This window comes from Blennius ocellaris (genome assembly GCF_963422515.1).
Source record: "Blennius ocellaris genome assembly, chromosome: 17".
In the NCBI taxonomy this organism is placed as follows: Eukaryota; Metazoa; Chordata; class Actinopteri; order Blenniiformes; family Blenniidae; genus Blennius; species Blennius ocellaris.
The window spans coordinates 17,743,522-17,759,278 of NC_137666.1; the positions used below are offsets into that span (position 1 = coordinate 17,743,522).

A 15,757-nucleotide genomic window follows, 5' to 3' on the forward strand; every position below is an offset into this window, starting at 1 on the left:
ATTACACATGAACCCTGGCAACACTGCGTGTGCGTGTGAACAACAGCTCACCACTATCTGTAGGCAGCAGCACAGGGCAGAGGTTAGAATACTCATCACTAACATATGCCTGCTGCAGGGATCCTGGTGGGATAGCTCAATGTTGTTATCATAAAAGAAAAGAGAGGAGAAAAAAAACTGTTGGCTTCTCTATGTTCCCACTACAAGTGTGTGTACATTTTTTTTATTTTTTTTTATCTGCTTTTACAGAAACCTGGATGCAAGAGTGTTTGTGCGTGCGTGTGTGTGTGCGTGCGTGCGTGCCCTGGAGTGGCACTGACCCAAAACATCTGCATTAAAAGATGATGGATTCAGTGAGCACACACACAAGTTCCAGTTGGAAAATGCAATCAGGGGAAGTTGCAGCAGGGGGCATGCATTGGGAAAGTGGACGCTCCCTGGACGTGATTCTTACCTGGCATGAGAGTAAAAACAGTGAGAGAAGGCAATGACCGAAGAAAAAAGGCCAGAAACTTAAAGTGAATGGCATTAGATCTTGGACCAGCATTCCTCTTGCGCTGTTCTCGAAGACACTAGGCACGTCGCTTACCAACACTACGGACGCAGTATACCATAGGCTTGGAGTGTTTGGGAGAGAACCATCCACCCGATCCGGTTCAGCGGCGAGCTCTGTGACAGGCGTCTCCACAAATAGTTTATGCCACAATCATTTTCCTCTGGAAATCCCGTTGTCGATCGCATAGGACAGGCGAGCCGGCGGAATGGGCAGCAAATCTCGATCATTCACATCTCGAAAGTAGTTTTTATAAAATCTTTAAAATCTTCTTCTTTCTCTTCTTGTTCTTGTTCTTCTTCTTCTTCTTCTTCTTTCCCCCCCTCTCAGATTCTCGCGACCTGAATCACGCCGCTTACTCCGCGCAATGTGAGGGCGGTGGACGGCCCGAACCTTTACATCCCTCCTCGGCTGCGAGCATGAGTGCAAATGGGCCACTCAAGCCATCGAAGTTGAAGGAGGAAAGAAAAAAAAAAAAAAAAAAAAAAGAAGAAGAAGAAAAAAAAAAGAAAGAAAAAAAAACGCACGGGGGAGAGAGATCCTCAGGATGATCGTGCGGCAGGATTCCTCGCAATGGCATCACACATCTCTCAACTTATCTAGGCTGAAGACTGTATGGGCGAGTCCGGAGGGCAGAGCCGAGGGTTAAAGTGATGCGTCCCCCCCCCCCCATTCTGTGCCAAAATACTGTTTGCTGTTTTCTCACTTGATGCAGCCGCAGCAGCTCATCCTGACAGCATCTCTCCAAAAAGTGCCCCCAAAACAGCGAGGGGAGGGAGGGAGGGGAGGGAGGGGAGGGAGGGAGGGGAGGCGCACCGAGGAGGCGTCGCTTAATGTCAACCGGCCTTTGTTTGTATATATTTGTGTTGGGTTTTTTTTTTTTAATTATTATTATTATAATTTTTCAATATGTATGAGTATATATATATATTATTCTGATCAGCGTCAGCAGAGTGGTCCAGGCTGAAAGTAAAGCCCACAACGCGTGGAGGCGAGTCCGCGAGGATGACGCGAATTAAAGTCAAGTGGAGAGAGAGCGCAACACGCCTACCGACTGAAAACACGGCCATACCCATGTTTGATGTGTGTGTGTGTGTGTGTGTGTGTGTGTGTGTGTGTGTGTGTGTGTGTGTGTGTGTGTGTGTGTGTGTGTGTGTGTGTGTGTGTGTGTGTGCGTGCGTGCGTGCGCGCTCTCTCTCTCTCTCTCTGGTCCAACGTCCCAAAGTAGGCTGGGATAAACAATCCTGATGTAACCTGGCACTTTACTTGCCAAGCCCCAATGCTCAACACTAAAGACAATTATAACATTTTGTTTGTTGGTTTGTTGTTTTTTTGCCCCCCCAACCCGAAACTCTTACTTTTCTTCGTGATCAAAGGTACTTTGTGAGAGGTGATGCTGTAGGGCAGACAGCGAAAGAGTCAGACAACAAATGAGTAGTAGTTTTTCTTTTCTGTCTTTTTTTTTTTTTTTTTTTTAAGAGCAGAGTTGCATAATGTTGTTGGTGGTCTTCAGCAGGCACGGTTATGAAATTACCCCAGAGCCCACAGTTATGTGCAGAGTCAACGTGACATCCGCGGTGATTGACAGCAATAATAAAAACCTTATTTGTGCGTCTCTTGGTAACATCCAAAAAACACAAAGCAGGAGGCATTTGGACTATATTAAACTGACCAACTTGGCAGTTACTTTTGACTGTATTTGAAGAGATAAATGCAAACACTAAACAGTTTCAGCTGCTTTTTTTTTTTTACCTGCAAATATGAATAATAGTTGAATCTTCCTACAAGCACTAACACCTTTATGCTTTTTAAGTATTTGAAAAGTGGGTTAATAGAGTAAAGTAAAGTCATTTATCTCGCTTTATGCACATCAGGGCTGCAGAGTATACTGGATGTTGATCCCAGTTGACTTTAAGGCAAAGGTCACATGCATTCACACCCATCCATCTGTTCATCCATCCATCCATCCATCGTCATGCATGTTTTTGGATTTCCCTTAAAAAATCAAAACAGCACATCCACAGGGAGAACATGCAAACTGTGCACAGACACCCCCCCCCCCCCCCCCCCTCAAAACAAAACAACAACAACTCAGAACTACTACCCCCACTGTACTGCTCCAACGAGTCATTTTGGCCTCTGTGCACAGATATTTACCATCATCTTCCTCACTCAAAACTTAGTTCCATCGTCTTCCCAAAACCTCTCAAACAGGTTTATTCTCGAACACGAAGATGTCAGCTGAGTCTCTGCTCCGTGCACAAACCTGCCGCTGAGCCCTGTGTGCCTCTCTCATAGCTTATTCATGTTTCATAAATCTACAATCACTCTTTGTATCCATGTGACTCCGTCTTGTGTTTGAAAGAGCTGCTCGTGGTTTAAATCGCAGAATTGACAGCCAATTGTGTCACAGCCTGCTCATTCCAAATAACACAAATAACATCTAAGCTGACTATTCAAACAACTTTGGATAAAGATCACTTGAAGCCCTAAAGCTCTTTGTTGTGGCTCTGTGTTTATCACATGTCTTGCCTATCAAAAAGCTCTTCACAGAGAGTAATGGGGTGAGCTCATACAAAGAGCTGTGGATGACTTTTGAAGTGGAAGACCCGTAGCTGTAAAAATGCGTTTGCACATACAGTACAATACAAAGCAGCTTCTTCTGCTTTTAAAATTTTTTTTTATTTATTTATTTTTAAAGCATACAACAAACCTGGAATTGGCATATCGTCTGCCCAGCGGTTCAGCCTGTCCATCCTCTGACAGTCTGTCCCAGTATTGATTATCTGACAAGAGAAAAGCACTACATCCTGTTGTTTCCTTCCTGCTACCTCACCTCATTCCAACAACCAGCAATCTGCCACAACATACATCACGGCCCTTTTAAACTCAGATAAGAAAACCTCTTAATATAATTACTGTGGTCTTTCAGCATTATTATTCCTGCCAAGGTACTTAATCTGCATCTGTGTAAGGAAACACAACCCCAAAATACCACTGACATCAATCCCAAAATAGATCTTAAAACCCTCAGCCATTGAAGGGATATTAATGTTCAGATGAGCTCAATGCATTTATCTTGATAATGTGCGTTTATCCTTTATTGTGTCAGTGGGTTTGTGTATTAATGCTTATGTGTGCATGCTGGGCTGCGGCACAGCGGAGGTAGATTGCCATCTAGTGGGAAAGAATGGCAAAACATAACTGTAAGGTGCACCTGTCATTTCTATGAACATGTGATGTAGTGGTTAGCGCTCGAGCCTCACAGGTACAAAACCACTGGTTTGAGTCCAGACTTGATGAGATTCTTTCTGTGTGGGGAGATGAATCAATGGATGGAACTCTGAGGCAATAATTTGTGGATACAAACACAGAAATCTCCACACAAAATGTGCCACATTAACATTCAATGTCACATGTGCAGACAGGAAATGACAAGTTTGAGCAGCGCCTCTTCACACTACGCACTTGATCAAAGCAAATCATCCACAATAGATGAACATAGAAAAAGGCTCTTGAATAAAAAACCCTTATGTATAACATGAAAAGATGATATCTACTTTAAACAAGTTGAGATAAGGTTTTTATTATTGCTCAATATTCAGCACCAGGTGCACTTTTTTTTCTTGACTTGAATCATTTGCATGTATGATTTCCTTGCGTTTCATTTTCCTTCCCAAATGTTCACACCTCTCCTCAGATTTATGAATTATTGCTCCCATATCGAGTATGCCAGTCCTTCACTGATGTTTCTGCTGTTTTGTTCCAGTTCTCATTTGGCTTTGTGCCATTACAGAGAGCTATTAACTTTATGAATCTGTGAACTCTGGCACTATTCTATAGTTATATAGCTATCAATTTGATTTATGGTCTTGCTTTCTTCATTTTTTTTTCATTTCCCTTCCCCTTTTTTAATCTGTCTGTGTCTGGTCCGTGTTGTATTTCTGTACAACTTATTTCCCTCCTGGGGTTTTATGGGGTGGAAACATTCAGCGGCAGTGATCAAAAAAGTGTTATCCTTTTGTGCAAGTAAAGTAATTCAAGAGAGATGAATGGGTTTGTTTTTTATCCAGAAGGTCTAACTGATGGTTGTATTGGTGACAGTTTCTGTAGAAAATGTGTAAATACAGTAAGATTCTAGCTGTAATGAGGCTGCACTGAATGTATTTCTGTAAACATTGTACAAAATAATGTTTTTTTTATTACATTACTGACCTGAGCCAACCTCTGGTGAGAGTAGTTTGCATGCAGAGTGCTTTGGTGTACATTTTGGGTGCTTAAGAAACAGTTTTCTGTCTTCCTGTGATGGATTGTTGGTACACACATAGACAGAAATCACTGAGGGGGTAGAGGTTTCTGCCACATCCTTCCCATTCATGGAGATAAGTGCCCTTCCAATACATCATGAGCGAAGCCCACCAAACCTTCCTCTTAAGTAGCAATGCAAACGGAGGTCACAACACAATAATAGGTTTGCTCATGTCCTGTAAAAACAGCATTGAACTTCATAATAATGTACTTGGTTTTTCTATAATCAGTTATTGAGGTGTAATGTTCAGCATTTTCAGGGTAAGGCTGCTTCCTATTTTGGATTTTGCAAGGAGTGTGTGTGTGTGTGTGTGTGTGTGTGTGTGTGTGTGTGTGTGTGTGTGTGTGTGTGTGTGTGTGTGTGTGTGTGTGTGTGCATTGTATTAAAGTTCAGAAGAAGAAAGTTCAGAAGAGAAAAGTAGTTAGTGAACATATTTATTTAGTTCACACGCCGTCTCCTTGCTCCTCCTTCAGCCTCCTCTGAGCTCCGTCTTTTTGGACGTGGAGCTGAGTGCCATCAGCTGGAGGAGCTTGTCCACGAGGACCTTCGTGTCCAGGTTGGGCCAGTCCTTTGCTCCTCGGGTTTGCCGAAGCAACTTCAACTTCAGCTCCTTCTCCACAGCTTCAGGTTGGCTGGACCTTTCAGGTTCCTCGGCACGGAGCTGGAATAAAAATCGTGAAAAGTGTCATTGAGTTAGTTTTAAAGGCTCTTCACTTTTATTCACTGATGCCACCATCACTGAAACCGGTCCAGATCCAGGCAAAATGAAAATAGCAAAAGTTGTGTGAAATGTTGGAAATAAAATATCTACCTTACGGTGCTCCCACGCCGCCAGAGGCTCGGTTGGGAGGGTTCTGCGGAGAGCCTCATTGTCTTTGGTCAGCTGGGCGACCTGCTGCTGGTGACGTTTGAGCAGAGCTTCCTCCTTGGCCGCCATTTCTTTCTCTCTCCTGCCCCAACGGACCTCCCAGTGTCAATTGCTGTCCGCACGGAGTTTCTCATTGAGAGTCTTAAACAGGTTGTACTGCTTCTCCTTGGCAGCTTTAGAGGCGAGAGCTTCTCTCAGGAGGTGGTCTTTCTCCTCCATCCTGGAGGCCATCAGTTCTTGTTTGGTCTCGGGCTTTTGAGCTGCTGGAGCCTCTTTTAGAGTTTTTAACTCCGATTTGAGCTGGGCCACCTGCTGCTCATGATCTTTTCGGAGCTCTTCCTCCTTTGCAGCCACCCGTCTCTCTTGAATGTCCCAGCGACACTCCCAGTTTTTGTTGCTGTCCAAACGCATCTTATCGGTGAACGCTTTCAGGTGGCTGTATCTTTTCTCCGCTTGGTTTTTGGCGGCCAGCGCTTCCTTGAGCAGGCGGCCCTTTTCTTCCAGCTGGGAAGCCATCAGGTGTTGCTTAGCCTCCAAAGCCTTCACCTGGGTCTCCTGCTCATGGTATAAGCTGCTGAAGCTCTTTAGTAGCTCCATATTGTGCTGGCGATAATGGAAGAGGGCCTCACGCAGAGACCGAATCCTCAGGGAATCTCTCCCTCGGCGGCCCTCGTTGTTCCCCATCTGCTTCTTGCTATGACTCTTGGTGTCTATAGTTGAAAGAAAAATTGTCAAACACTGAACCTGTGGCGGATGTTGGAGAAATGCAGCTCCACCCTGATCACTTCTGAGCTCATTTGTTTGCAAAAGTGGTCACATGCCATCGTGGTTTAACTGAAGTCAATAAAGTGCAAGATTAACTAAAAGCATACAGCATAATTCCAAAACAACACGATCTCATATGGCAATGGAGCAACATTTGCATTAAGTGACATAAGTTGATCAGACAATTTAAAATAAACAGTGTGAATATCAGTGGGTCATCACTTACTTTGGTTATTGAAGGCTGGATAGCATTGTTTTTTTGTGTCAAAGTCTCGAAGCGATGCTCTGCTCGTGCCCTCGACCTCTCGCTCTGCTGCCTCCGGCGACACTAAATGCTAGCTGCGCTAGGTCTAACTGACGCTTACCTGGCGGCAGCTTCCGGAAGCTTCCGGAAGTTCCATCGGCAGCGATGTCTCGACAGTGAATGTGTCAAAAACATTGGTTTTCTGTAACTGCAAAGTCAAGCTTATTTGGGGAAAAATTATACTTTTAATTACTTATATTTCTGCCATTATTAATGTTCGTTTAAAAATGGAAACAATTTTTAAAAAATTCCAATTTTTAAAAGTTTGTTGATATATATGTATATATTGATAATTATATTATTTATATTAATTAATGATATGTTGTTATCTGTCAAAAATTTTCACCTGTGTGACTTGACGTCTTCTTTTAACACCTCCCCATCACCAACACACCCATTTCATTGCAAGAACCTCCGCCCACCACAATAAAATATAAAATAATGCTACTCCACATATGGTAATTAAAAAAAATTATAGCATGAGAGTGATTTTTGTTTTTTCATTTTTATTTATTTACATTATTTTTTTTATTGTCTTTCTGGAGGCAACAAAACTTGACAAAAACACTAAACGACCTATTTTCTTCATCTGTGCTTAGTTACTGATTGATGATGCAGGATCGCAAACTGCGGAAGGAAATGTTTTTTTCTGAACTAGTACTAAAAGAGAGTAAACACAACATGATAGTTACAGTAATTAAATCAAATGTTCTGTTTGATGACAGTGGATTGTCTAACACTCTTGGATACATAAAAATGGATATGTAAATATTGAGATGAGTGGAAACTGCTATCCAGACATCTTAAATGACAGACAAGCGTCATATCTCCCACCACCTATCATTTATGAGTGCACTTCCTCATTTTCCTCCTCATTCTAACTCACTTCAAAAGCACAGGAGTGGGGTGACAGGCCTGGGGAGGGGGAGCCCCATTGTTAATTGGCCTTTTCATATGAACAGAGAGGTGAAGGGAAGAAGAGACGAGGACAATGGGGTCCCATTGCCTCTCCATAACAAGAGGGCTGAAAAGATAGACCAGCCAGAGCACATATAGACCTGCAGGGGTGTCCTCACACAACCCCAAAACTAAGTGAATGAGGCAATCAATCATGTGGCCTCCAGTTCCCTCAGAATAAATGGTCTGTAGCCTTGAAATAGACTGCAGATCATTTAAAAAAAAAAAAAAAAAATCCACTCTCCCGGCGTAATACTAGTTCAGGGTGTGAGGGATGAGGTGTTACTTACCAGAGCAGACAAAGTGTTTCCTCACATCTCATTCCTCTGCTGCTGTGCTCCAGTGGGACGATAGGTGCTCTTTTCCCACTTCAATAAGGGGATGAAGCTCAATTAGCATTTCACAAGTCCCATTTTCTTCCTCTATTGCAACCTTCCCTGCAGAGCCCATGCTTTCTCTGGGGGATTGTCCTGTTTTGGGCCCTTGTTGCCGTTGGCAGGGTGACAGTATTCGAGTGTGCAAACTTGTGCTATTGTCCGCAGGCCAGAGGGAGCCATGGAGACCCCATAATATGACACAGGAAAATGTTTGCTGATGGCAATTCTATGGGCTTTGTCCGACTCTTTCTCCTTCATGACGACTCGATTTAAGTCTCTAAATGTTTGACTACAAATGCAGGAGTGCTATCCAGCTCCTTTTCCTTTGTCCCGCGAGGTTTGAATGAGTAATTCAGCCTTTGTGTCGCTCGATTGAGGGGGCAAACAGAAAGACAAGATTCTTGAGCGTTCAAGCCCCTTTCCATGGTTATGCAGTCTTTAGATCCCCCCCCCCCCCCCCCCCTCGCCAAATCCTACAGCTGACATCACTCTGGAAGGGAATTTGCGTTCCAAAAACTCCTCTCTAACCTCTCTGGTATGAAGTACATTTTAAACACAATTATTGCGCATGGGGTATATTGAGCACCGCCCCCCTCCCCAAATGCATGCGGTCTGTGCGCAAAAAAAAGGTCCTCTCGGAGAAATATCGCATCCCCTCAGCGGCTTTTTTCCAAATCTCCATGACAACAATTTGCAATGGTGAAGAATCTGATACCAGGGCGCTTGGAGGCTGATTGGGGTGCATTGTGAGGGGCCTGGGGTCGCTGATTGGTTCAAGGGAAGCACCATAACTACAAGGAGTTTATATTCATTCAACTTGTTGAAGTGCTCGGACTGCAACCTGGAGAGAAGTTTGTACTTGGACTGTGGCTGCAAGATAATCGCGCTTCATTCAACAGTGGTGAGTAAAGGGTTATTCCCTGCAGCATCTGCGATTAGAAAGCGCACAATTACGCAAAAATCTTAATGTCTTTTCTAATTATTTCCTCAGGTCTTCATTGTGGATTATAACATGGACTGATTTTTTTTTTTTTTTTTTTAAGCTTTGGCAAAAAAAAAAAAAAAAAAAAGAATATGGCAAATGCAGACAGTGAGGTCAAAACTTTGCTCAACTTTGTAAATTTAGCATCCAGCGACATCAAGGCGGCGCTGGATAAGTCCGCACCGTGCAGACGCTCCGTGGACCACAGGAAATATCTGCAAAAACAACTCAAGCGCTTTTCTCAGAAGTACTCCAGAGGTCCTCGGTGCCACACGCACAGGTCTGCGGAGTACAGGTGCCCCAAGCCGGTGGGGGCTGCGCACCAGAGCGTGGCGGTGTCAGAAGAGGCCGGCGCCGCCGCGCAAGGCGCGGACAATGTGGCGCACGCAGTGGAGCAGGTGCCCATGAGAAAACGTCAGCTCCCGGCCTCTTTTTGGGAGGAACCCAAGTTGACTCAAACTATGAGGGATCGCGCGTTTTTGGGACTGAAAAGGAGCCCCGCGGCTGCGTCTCTGGGCAGTGAAAGTGAAAACGGCAAAAGGAGTTACGACGATGACGCAAAGGCCGCGATGTCCGCGTCCAGCCGGCGCAGCTCAGTGGAGAAAGAGCCTCTGAAACTGGACCTGACCTCTCACCACTGCGTGAGTGTGTGCGGCTGCTGCCCCTTCCAGTACCACGGACACCAGGTCTTCCACGGCCACATCGTGGTCCCCCATCCGCCCCTTGGACTGTGGAGCAAGGCAGCAGGGACTGACACAGAGAGGGCTGAGCATCCTCATGGACCCAAAATTCACACGCACGTTGTGGTCAAACCCATACCAACCAAGCCCACTGCTCGGTCACCCATCTTCAGCGTGTTTGGATTGATTTAACACCAACATTAATGAACCTGCAACGCAAAACTGGACTAATGATTTTCATTTGTCTCCTCTTTCTCCTTCAGCGTGTAAAACCGAGACACTTCCTCGAGCACTTAATGGGATGCTTCATCTATTTTTGTTGTTTAAAGCTAAGGACTGAATTGCACTTGCTGAATAACTTCATCAGCCTCACTTTCATTGCCAGTCTTGTGGCTCCTATCTGAGAATTAACAGTAAGTTTAAAAAGCTTCATCTTTTAGTTGTCTACAGAGATTGACTGTTCTTTTTTGAGTACAAAAAAAAAAGAAAAACAAATCCCACAAATGAATCCAAACATGCTGTATTGGTTTCTCTCTTCTTTTTTTTTCCACCTATGAGAATCGCCTTTCTTTGTCAAAGTAATGTTTGATGGAGATATTTGAAACAATGACTTTATTTTTAAATAAATGATTCAACTTCTTCAAGGACTTCTTTGGGGACTGGATCATTTCACTGGAGGTTTAAGTGGCAAAACAAACATTCAGATTAAAGCACCTTGCTGTCACATCACATACATTATAAATAGATATTTATAGAGGATTTCTTTGAGAGGACCATTTACAGATTCGAGAACATCTATGCAGCTATAAAAAGAAGCACGGGCAGATAAATTTAGTCCCGTCTCTGAGGACTATACTGCTCGGAGTTCATCTTGAAGTCACTCAGCCAGACTCAGGTATGTGATCAGTCTCTTGGGCAGAGGCAAGCTTGTGATAGATCTCAGTCTGCCTCTTCCCATCTGGCTCCTAATCCTTAATCTACAGAGGTGCAGCAGTGGACGTGGTGACGCTGTACAGAAAAGAAAAAAAACAAAACAAAACAAAGACAGAAGATAAAGCAGATGGTCACTTTGTCAGGCAAACTTGTGTTTTGTTTTTTTTTTTGCATGTGTGAGGAAGTGAGAATCACATGCAAATTTAAAAAAAAAGAAAGACAGAAGTGCTTACATGACGTCCTCCTGACGGCGTGCCATTCTTCGCGGCTGTCCAGGAGTTCAATGAGCTTTCTGCACAGCTGAACTTGGCCGACGTGCTCCAACAGCAGGTCCACGACTGGCCCGGCCCACTCACGCATGACCGGTGATGAGATCCACTCACAAAACTAAAGACGAACGTAAGAAAATCGACATTATCTGACAAGAACGCACACATTTTTAAATGACTGGTGGCGTTTCCTGTGCTGTGTGCACCTGCATTGCTCTTTCTGCTGGTTCACCGCAGGTTAAATGAAGCATACTGTCATTCTGGAAGATCAATGCATTGCCGCCAGCCATTCTTGACTGGGACGCTGCGGCAGTCGGGTGCGTGCCGCCGCCGTAAGCGCAGGTGAAACAGGACAGGGCATCACAGCCGTTTGCCAAAAGGCACTTGAGTAGATGCAGATTATTCACGCAGAGTACAATGAGAGCAGGGAACGTCGCAGCTATAGACGGGATCGCGGCGTCGACGTCGGCCCCCATCTCCAGCAGTAAGGACACGGTGCGGACGCAGCCCCGGCGTACGGCCATCAGTAGAGGACTGACCGGGTCCAGGCTGAGACTGGCCCCGGCCTTCAGTAACACTTCTGCTGTTTCCATGCTGCCATTTGCGACGGCGAAGTAGAGGGCCGTGGCGCGTCGGTCGGCATACCCGGCGGAGCGGCTGCTGGCCAGGGTGGCGTTTACGTCTGCACCTGTCTTCAGGAGCACAGCTGCCGCCGCGTGTCTGTTGTGCTGGGCTGCCAGGTGGAGGGGGCTGATGGCACTGTGCCGGAGCCTGGCCCGGCTCGTCACCGACACCAGCAGGGACACGATCCTGGACACAAAGTCGCTAATATGTGAAGAGGGGAGGCTTAAAGATGCATATGAAAGCCAAAACAGTGTCTCTGTTACACGACGTAATACTGTTAACTATGACTCTGGAACTCCATGTGGCTCTGCAGCCTCTATGTAGAGGCTCCCTGTCGCTTTTACAACATTACATGTAAATAAACTAACCTTTGTTCTGTTGCACAGAACATTATTACACAATTTGATTCCTATTTTGGAGTTAAAGGCAATAAATGTGACACATAAACTACAAAAAAAAAAAAACATCTCAGAGGAGTTTAATCAAAAGAGGACAGAATCTTTCGTTGCTAAGCCAATAACTGTAAGTCTTCGATAAGCTGCCATTTCTAACTGTATTTAAGAGTTCATAAGATGTGTTGAATGCTGGAAATGGTTGGCAGCTCCAGACAGATGTAAAAACAACGAGCTGCACAGTGCAGCTTGTTAGTTCAGTGTCTTCACTCACTCATGGTGTCCACACTGGGCAGCAATATGCAGAGGCAGCAGTCCAGAGTGTGTGGCTTTGTTGGCATCTGCGTTCTTAGTCAACAGTAAAGCCACAACTTCCTTGTAGCCATTTTTGCCGGCCTCATGCAGAGCGGTGACGCCATCGCACGTCTGCATGTTCACGTCCGCACCTGAAGACACGCCATTTGAAAAGACATCAGGAAGAGTTTTTTTTTGTTTTGTATTTATTTTAAAAGGGGGGAGTTAAGTATTTAATGTACCTTTCTCAATAAGGTAGAGCAGCGCCCTTGTCTGTCCTCGCTGAGCTGCTACAATAAGAGGCGTGATGCTGTAGGTATTGGGTGGGTTGATTGTGGCTCTGGCTCTTAACAGTATCTCGCAGATGTCGGTGTTGTTTCTGGACACGGCCTCGTGCAGAGCTGTCCAGCCTTGACCGCACCGCTGGTTCACCGTGGCGCCATAGGCGAGGATCATTCTCACCATCTCTGCATTCTCTAGTTCACATGCTTGCAAACACACAAACAAGACACAGTCACTTCTATTCTATACCTGGCTCCATGTATGTTGTGTTCCCTCAATAGCGCCATTGTAAACATTTGATTTCACGGCCATACCTTTGTACAAAGGAGTTCCTTTGTTGTTGCTGCTGATGTCAGGGTCAGCGCCGGCTTCCAGAAGGCATCGCACACATGACAAGTGTTCACCAGATACAGCGAGCAGCAACGCCGTCTGCTCCTGCAATGTACGCTTGTCCACTGAACCTGGATGAGCTGGAGCAGAATGTCCACATATAACACAAACGAGTCATTTAAGCATTTAGAAAATCTGCACGTAGAACTCCTCGCTGAATATACCCGGGCTGTCGTGATTCAAAGTGAGGAAAAAAACATTGCGCATTGGTGCTTTCAGTAGAGCATACCCCTCAGCAGGGCCTTCAGGCACCCGGTCTGGCCACAGTGGGCAGCATCATGCAAAGGTATCCAGCCATCTTTGTTCTCCTTCAGCAGGCTGTGCGAGGAGGATGAAGCCAGATCATTAACAGCCTCCACATCCCCTCTTCTGATGGCCAAGACCACTGGGTCAACATCCCTTTGAAAGGAGCAGGAGGAGGAGGGGGAATCACGTTAATTGATGCTTTTCTTAATTCAAGCATGTTAAATCTCTCTTATGATATTCATAGGACTTATTTGTTTCATAAACAACTATATGTATATATTTTATTTTTAAACTTCTCAGTCCACACAGTTCAGACCCGAAGCGCTCATACAAGCACACACACACACGCGCGTGAAGACACACGCAGCTTCCGCGTCACGCAACAACAAAGGAACTCACTCCGGCTCTAACGTCCCGGCGCTCTCACGCGCTCCGACCCGCAAATCCTCCAGTAGCCGCGGCTGGACGTTAACGCGCTTCCGTCCAGCGTGACGGAACTGAGACAAATAGTCAGAATATCTGAATTTGGTCATGTCTTTTCGGCAGGTTCGTGCGGCGGTGTATACCCACCCCCCCACACACACTAACCCCCTTCACGGTGCGTGCGTGCTGAGAGGCGCGCGGCTCAGCTGTGCGCTCGCAGATTATTTTGGGGAGTGATTGTCAGGCGGCGGACTGACGGTTTATCCATATATGTCAGAGGACGACGGCATGCAGAGATAAGGAGGGCAGCGCTGGAGAAAATGTAGCCCGCGCGCTCTTCTGGCGGCTTTTATTTGTCTGGATGGTTTCCAGATGAATTATCTGATCAGATTGACTGATCACAGCGACAGTGGATAAAATCATGTCTTTAATTCTTACAGGAACCCGCTCATCTGTCTGGGAACCGTGGGACGTCTAATCATTTATATTTATTGGTTTTTGAATCGTTTGTGCGTATTTCGCTGTTCGCTGCTTGATTTGCTTTTAAAACACCCCAAACATAAATATTAGAAGAGAAATGAAGACAGTGAAAGATTTACACCAACTAACCATGTGATAATTAAGCTGTACTTTTGTTTATTTATGAGTGATTGGTACTTAAAGTGTCATTAAATAAGGAGAAGTACAGAGGTACGGACGTTATGTCATATAACGCCCACAAACAAACAAACAAACAAACAAACAAACAAACAAACAAACAAACAAACAAACAAACAAACAAACAAACAAACAAACAAACAAAAACTGTTATGTTCAGACCAACCATATTGAAGCATAGTGAATTGCTTTCCAGTAGCCGGTAATTCTATTTTATCAAGGAACATAATTCCTGCTTCTTTTTTTTTTTCTAATTCATTCACCGTAGTGTTATTTTCAGATTCCCGAGAGACGAGCTGAGAGTAAATATATTTTACGTAGCTAAATTTGATCAAATCACAGCTATTTAAAATGCAATAAAGATAATTTTAATATGTAACTTTTATTGGTATATTTCTTTTAATAACTTGAGTACAGTCCAAGGTTTTTGCATAGAAAAACAAACAATCCCTCTTGAGGGCTATAGGTGGCAGTAGTGAGTCAGTGTCGCGCTCTGACCAGAGTTTGGGTATTTTTTTTTTGTTTTCGAAGAGAAAATTGCATAATTTGCGAGATTTAATATATCTTTTTAAAACAAACAAATTACCAATGTGTCATTCGTATATATAAAAAAATAAATAAATCATGAATTGGAAAACAGGACCTTTGAACATAGAAAACGTAAGTATGTAAAATTCGACAAACATCTTCTCCTGACAATGTGATTAAAGGTAACACATTCTTTAGAGTAGCTTCTGAGAAAAGTACTTTGTGTTCATACCTGGATACTTTGTCAACAACATTTTTACTTGTAACTGAGTTCGATTTGAACGATGCTGAGCAATATCTTGTATTTATTAAACTGTGCCTTTATTTATTTATTTATTTATTTATTTATTTATTTATTTATTTATTTATTTATTTATTTATTTATTTATTCATTCATTCATTCATTTATACCAAAATGTGACTAATCCCAAGTTTCTTAATAAAAAGTAGAATCTTGATCCTTTTTATTAACAGTTATTACACAAAAAAAATAATAATACAGTGTCACTTAACTAAATGATTTCTGCTCCCTTCATCACGGTGTGCAGAAACTCACACCGGATCAAATGTTAATGCAATCTGGAAAGGTTTCTAACTTTCACTCCAGCTGTTTATTCCTGGATGCCAGTGTTGTTTTCTGTCTGATAGTGTCACTAAAAGAGTTTGTCATAAGAAGACTGGAGGGAGAGCAGAGGGCCGACGCTGCCGAGTGGCAGGACCACAGAGACTCCATTACTCATGTCCGTGACCTCTGAGTCGCCCTCATTAGCTTAATCTGTCTCACATTGTTGGATGAAAATCACCTCACATTGGCTTGTGACTTATTCACATCTCACTGATTCACACTTGGCAAGCTGCGGCATCTCCACCAGAGGGAGGCGTCTTGTGACTGACAGACACTTCCAACTTGTGGCGGCCGGCCAC

General features: G+C 44.2%; 3 protein-coding genes across 3 annotated transcripts in view; 1 reads left to right on the top strand and 2 right to left on the bottom strand.

The window, feature by feature from the left end:
• The window catches only part of prima1 (proline rich membrane anchor 1), a gene marked incomplete at both ends in the record, with an annotated part of 12,870 nt that extends 12,129 nt beyond the window's left edge, over positions 1–741 (bottom strand). Inside the window, 3 exon segments of the mRNA XM_080512675.1 lie at positions 455–595; positions 597–611; positions 613–741. Coding sequence (XP_080368801.1) covers positions 455–595; positions 597–611; positions 613–741 — 285 coding nt within the window.
• An 8,466-nt stretch (positions 742–9,207) lies between these two features.
• LOC308142099 (protein FAM181A-like) lies at positions 9,208–9,987 on the top strand (the record flags this gene model as incomplete). The annotated part of the gene is made up of 1 exon (XM_080512414.1): positions 9,208–9,987. One exon carries the CDS (start codon positions 9,208–9,210, stop codon positions 9,985–9,987), a length of 780 nt encoding a protein of 259 aa, XP_080368540.1.
• Positions 9,988–10,482: 495 nt separating this feature from the next.
• asb2b (ankyrin repeat and SOCS box containing 2b) lies at positions 10,483–13,758 on the bottom strand (the record flags this gene model as incomplete). The annotated part of the gene is made up of 8 exons (XM_080513476.1): positions 10,483–10,803; positions 10,962–11,115; positions 11,204–11,807; positions 12,288–12,459; positions 12,550–12,795; positions 12,904–13,059; positions 13,209–13,378; positions 13,625–13,758. The coding sequence occupies 8 exons, from the start codon at positions 13,756–13,758 to the stop codon at positions 10,673–10,675; spliced, it is 1,767 nt and encodes a 588-aa protein (XP_080369602.1). The 3' UTR covers positions 10,483–10,672.
• Between the last annotated feature and the right edge of the window lie 1,999 nt (positions 13,759–15,757).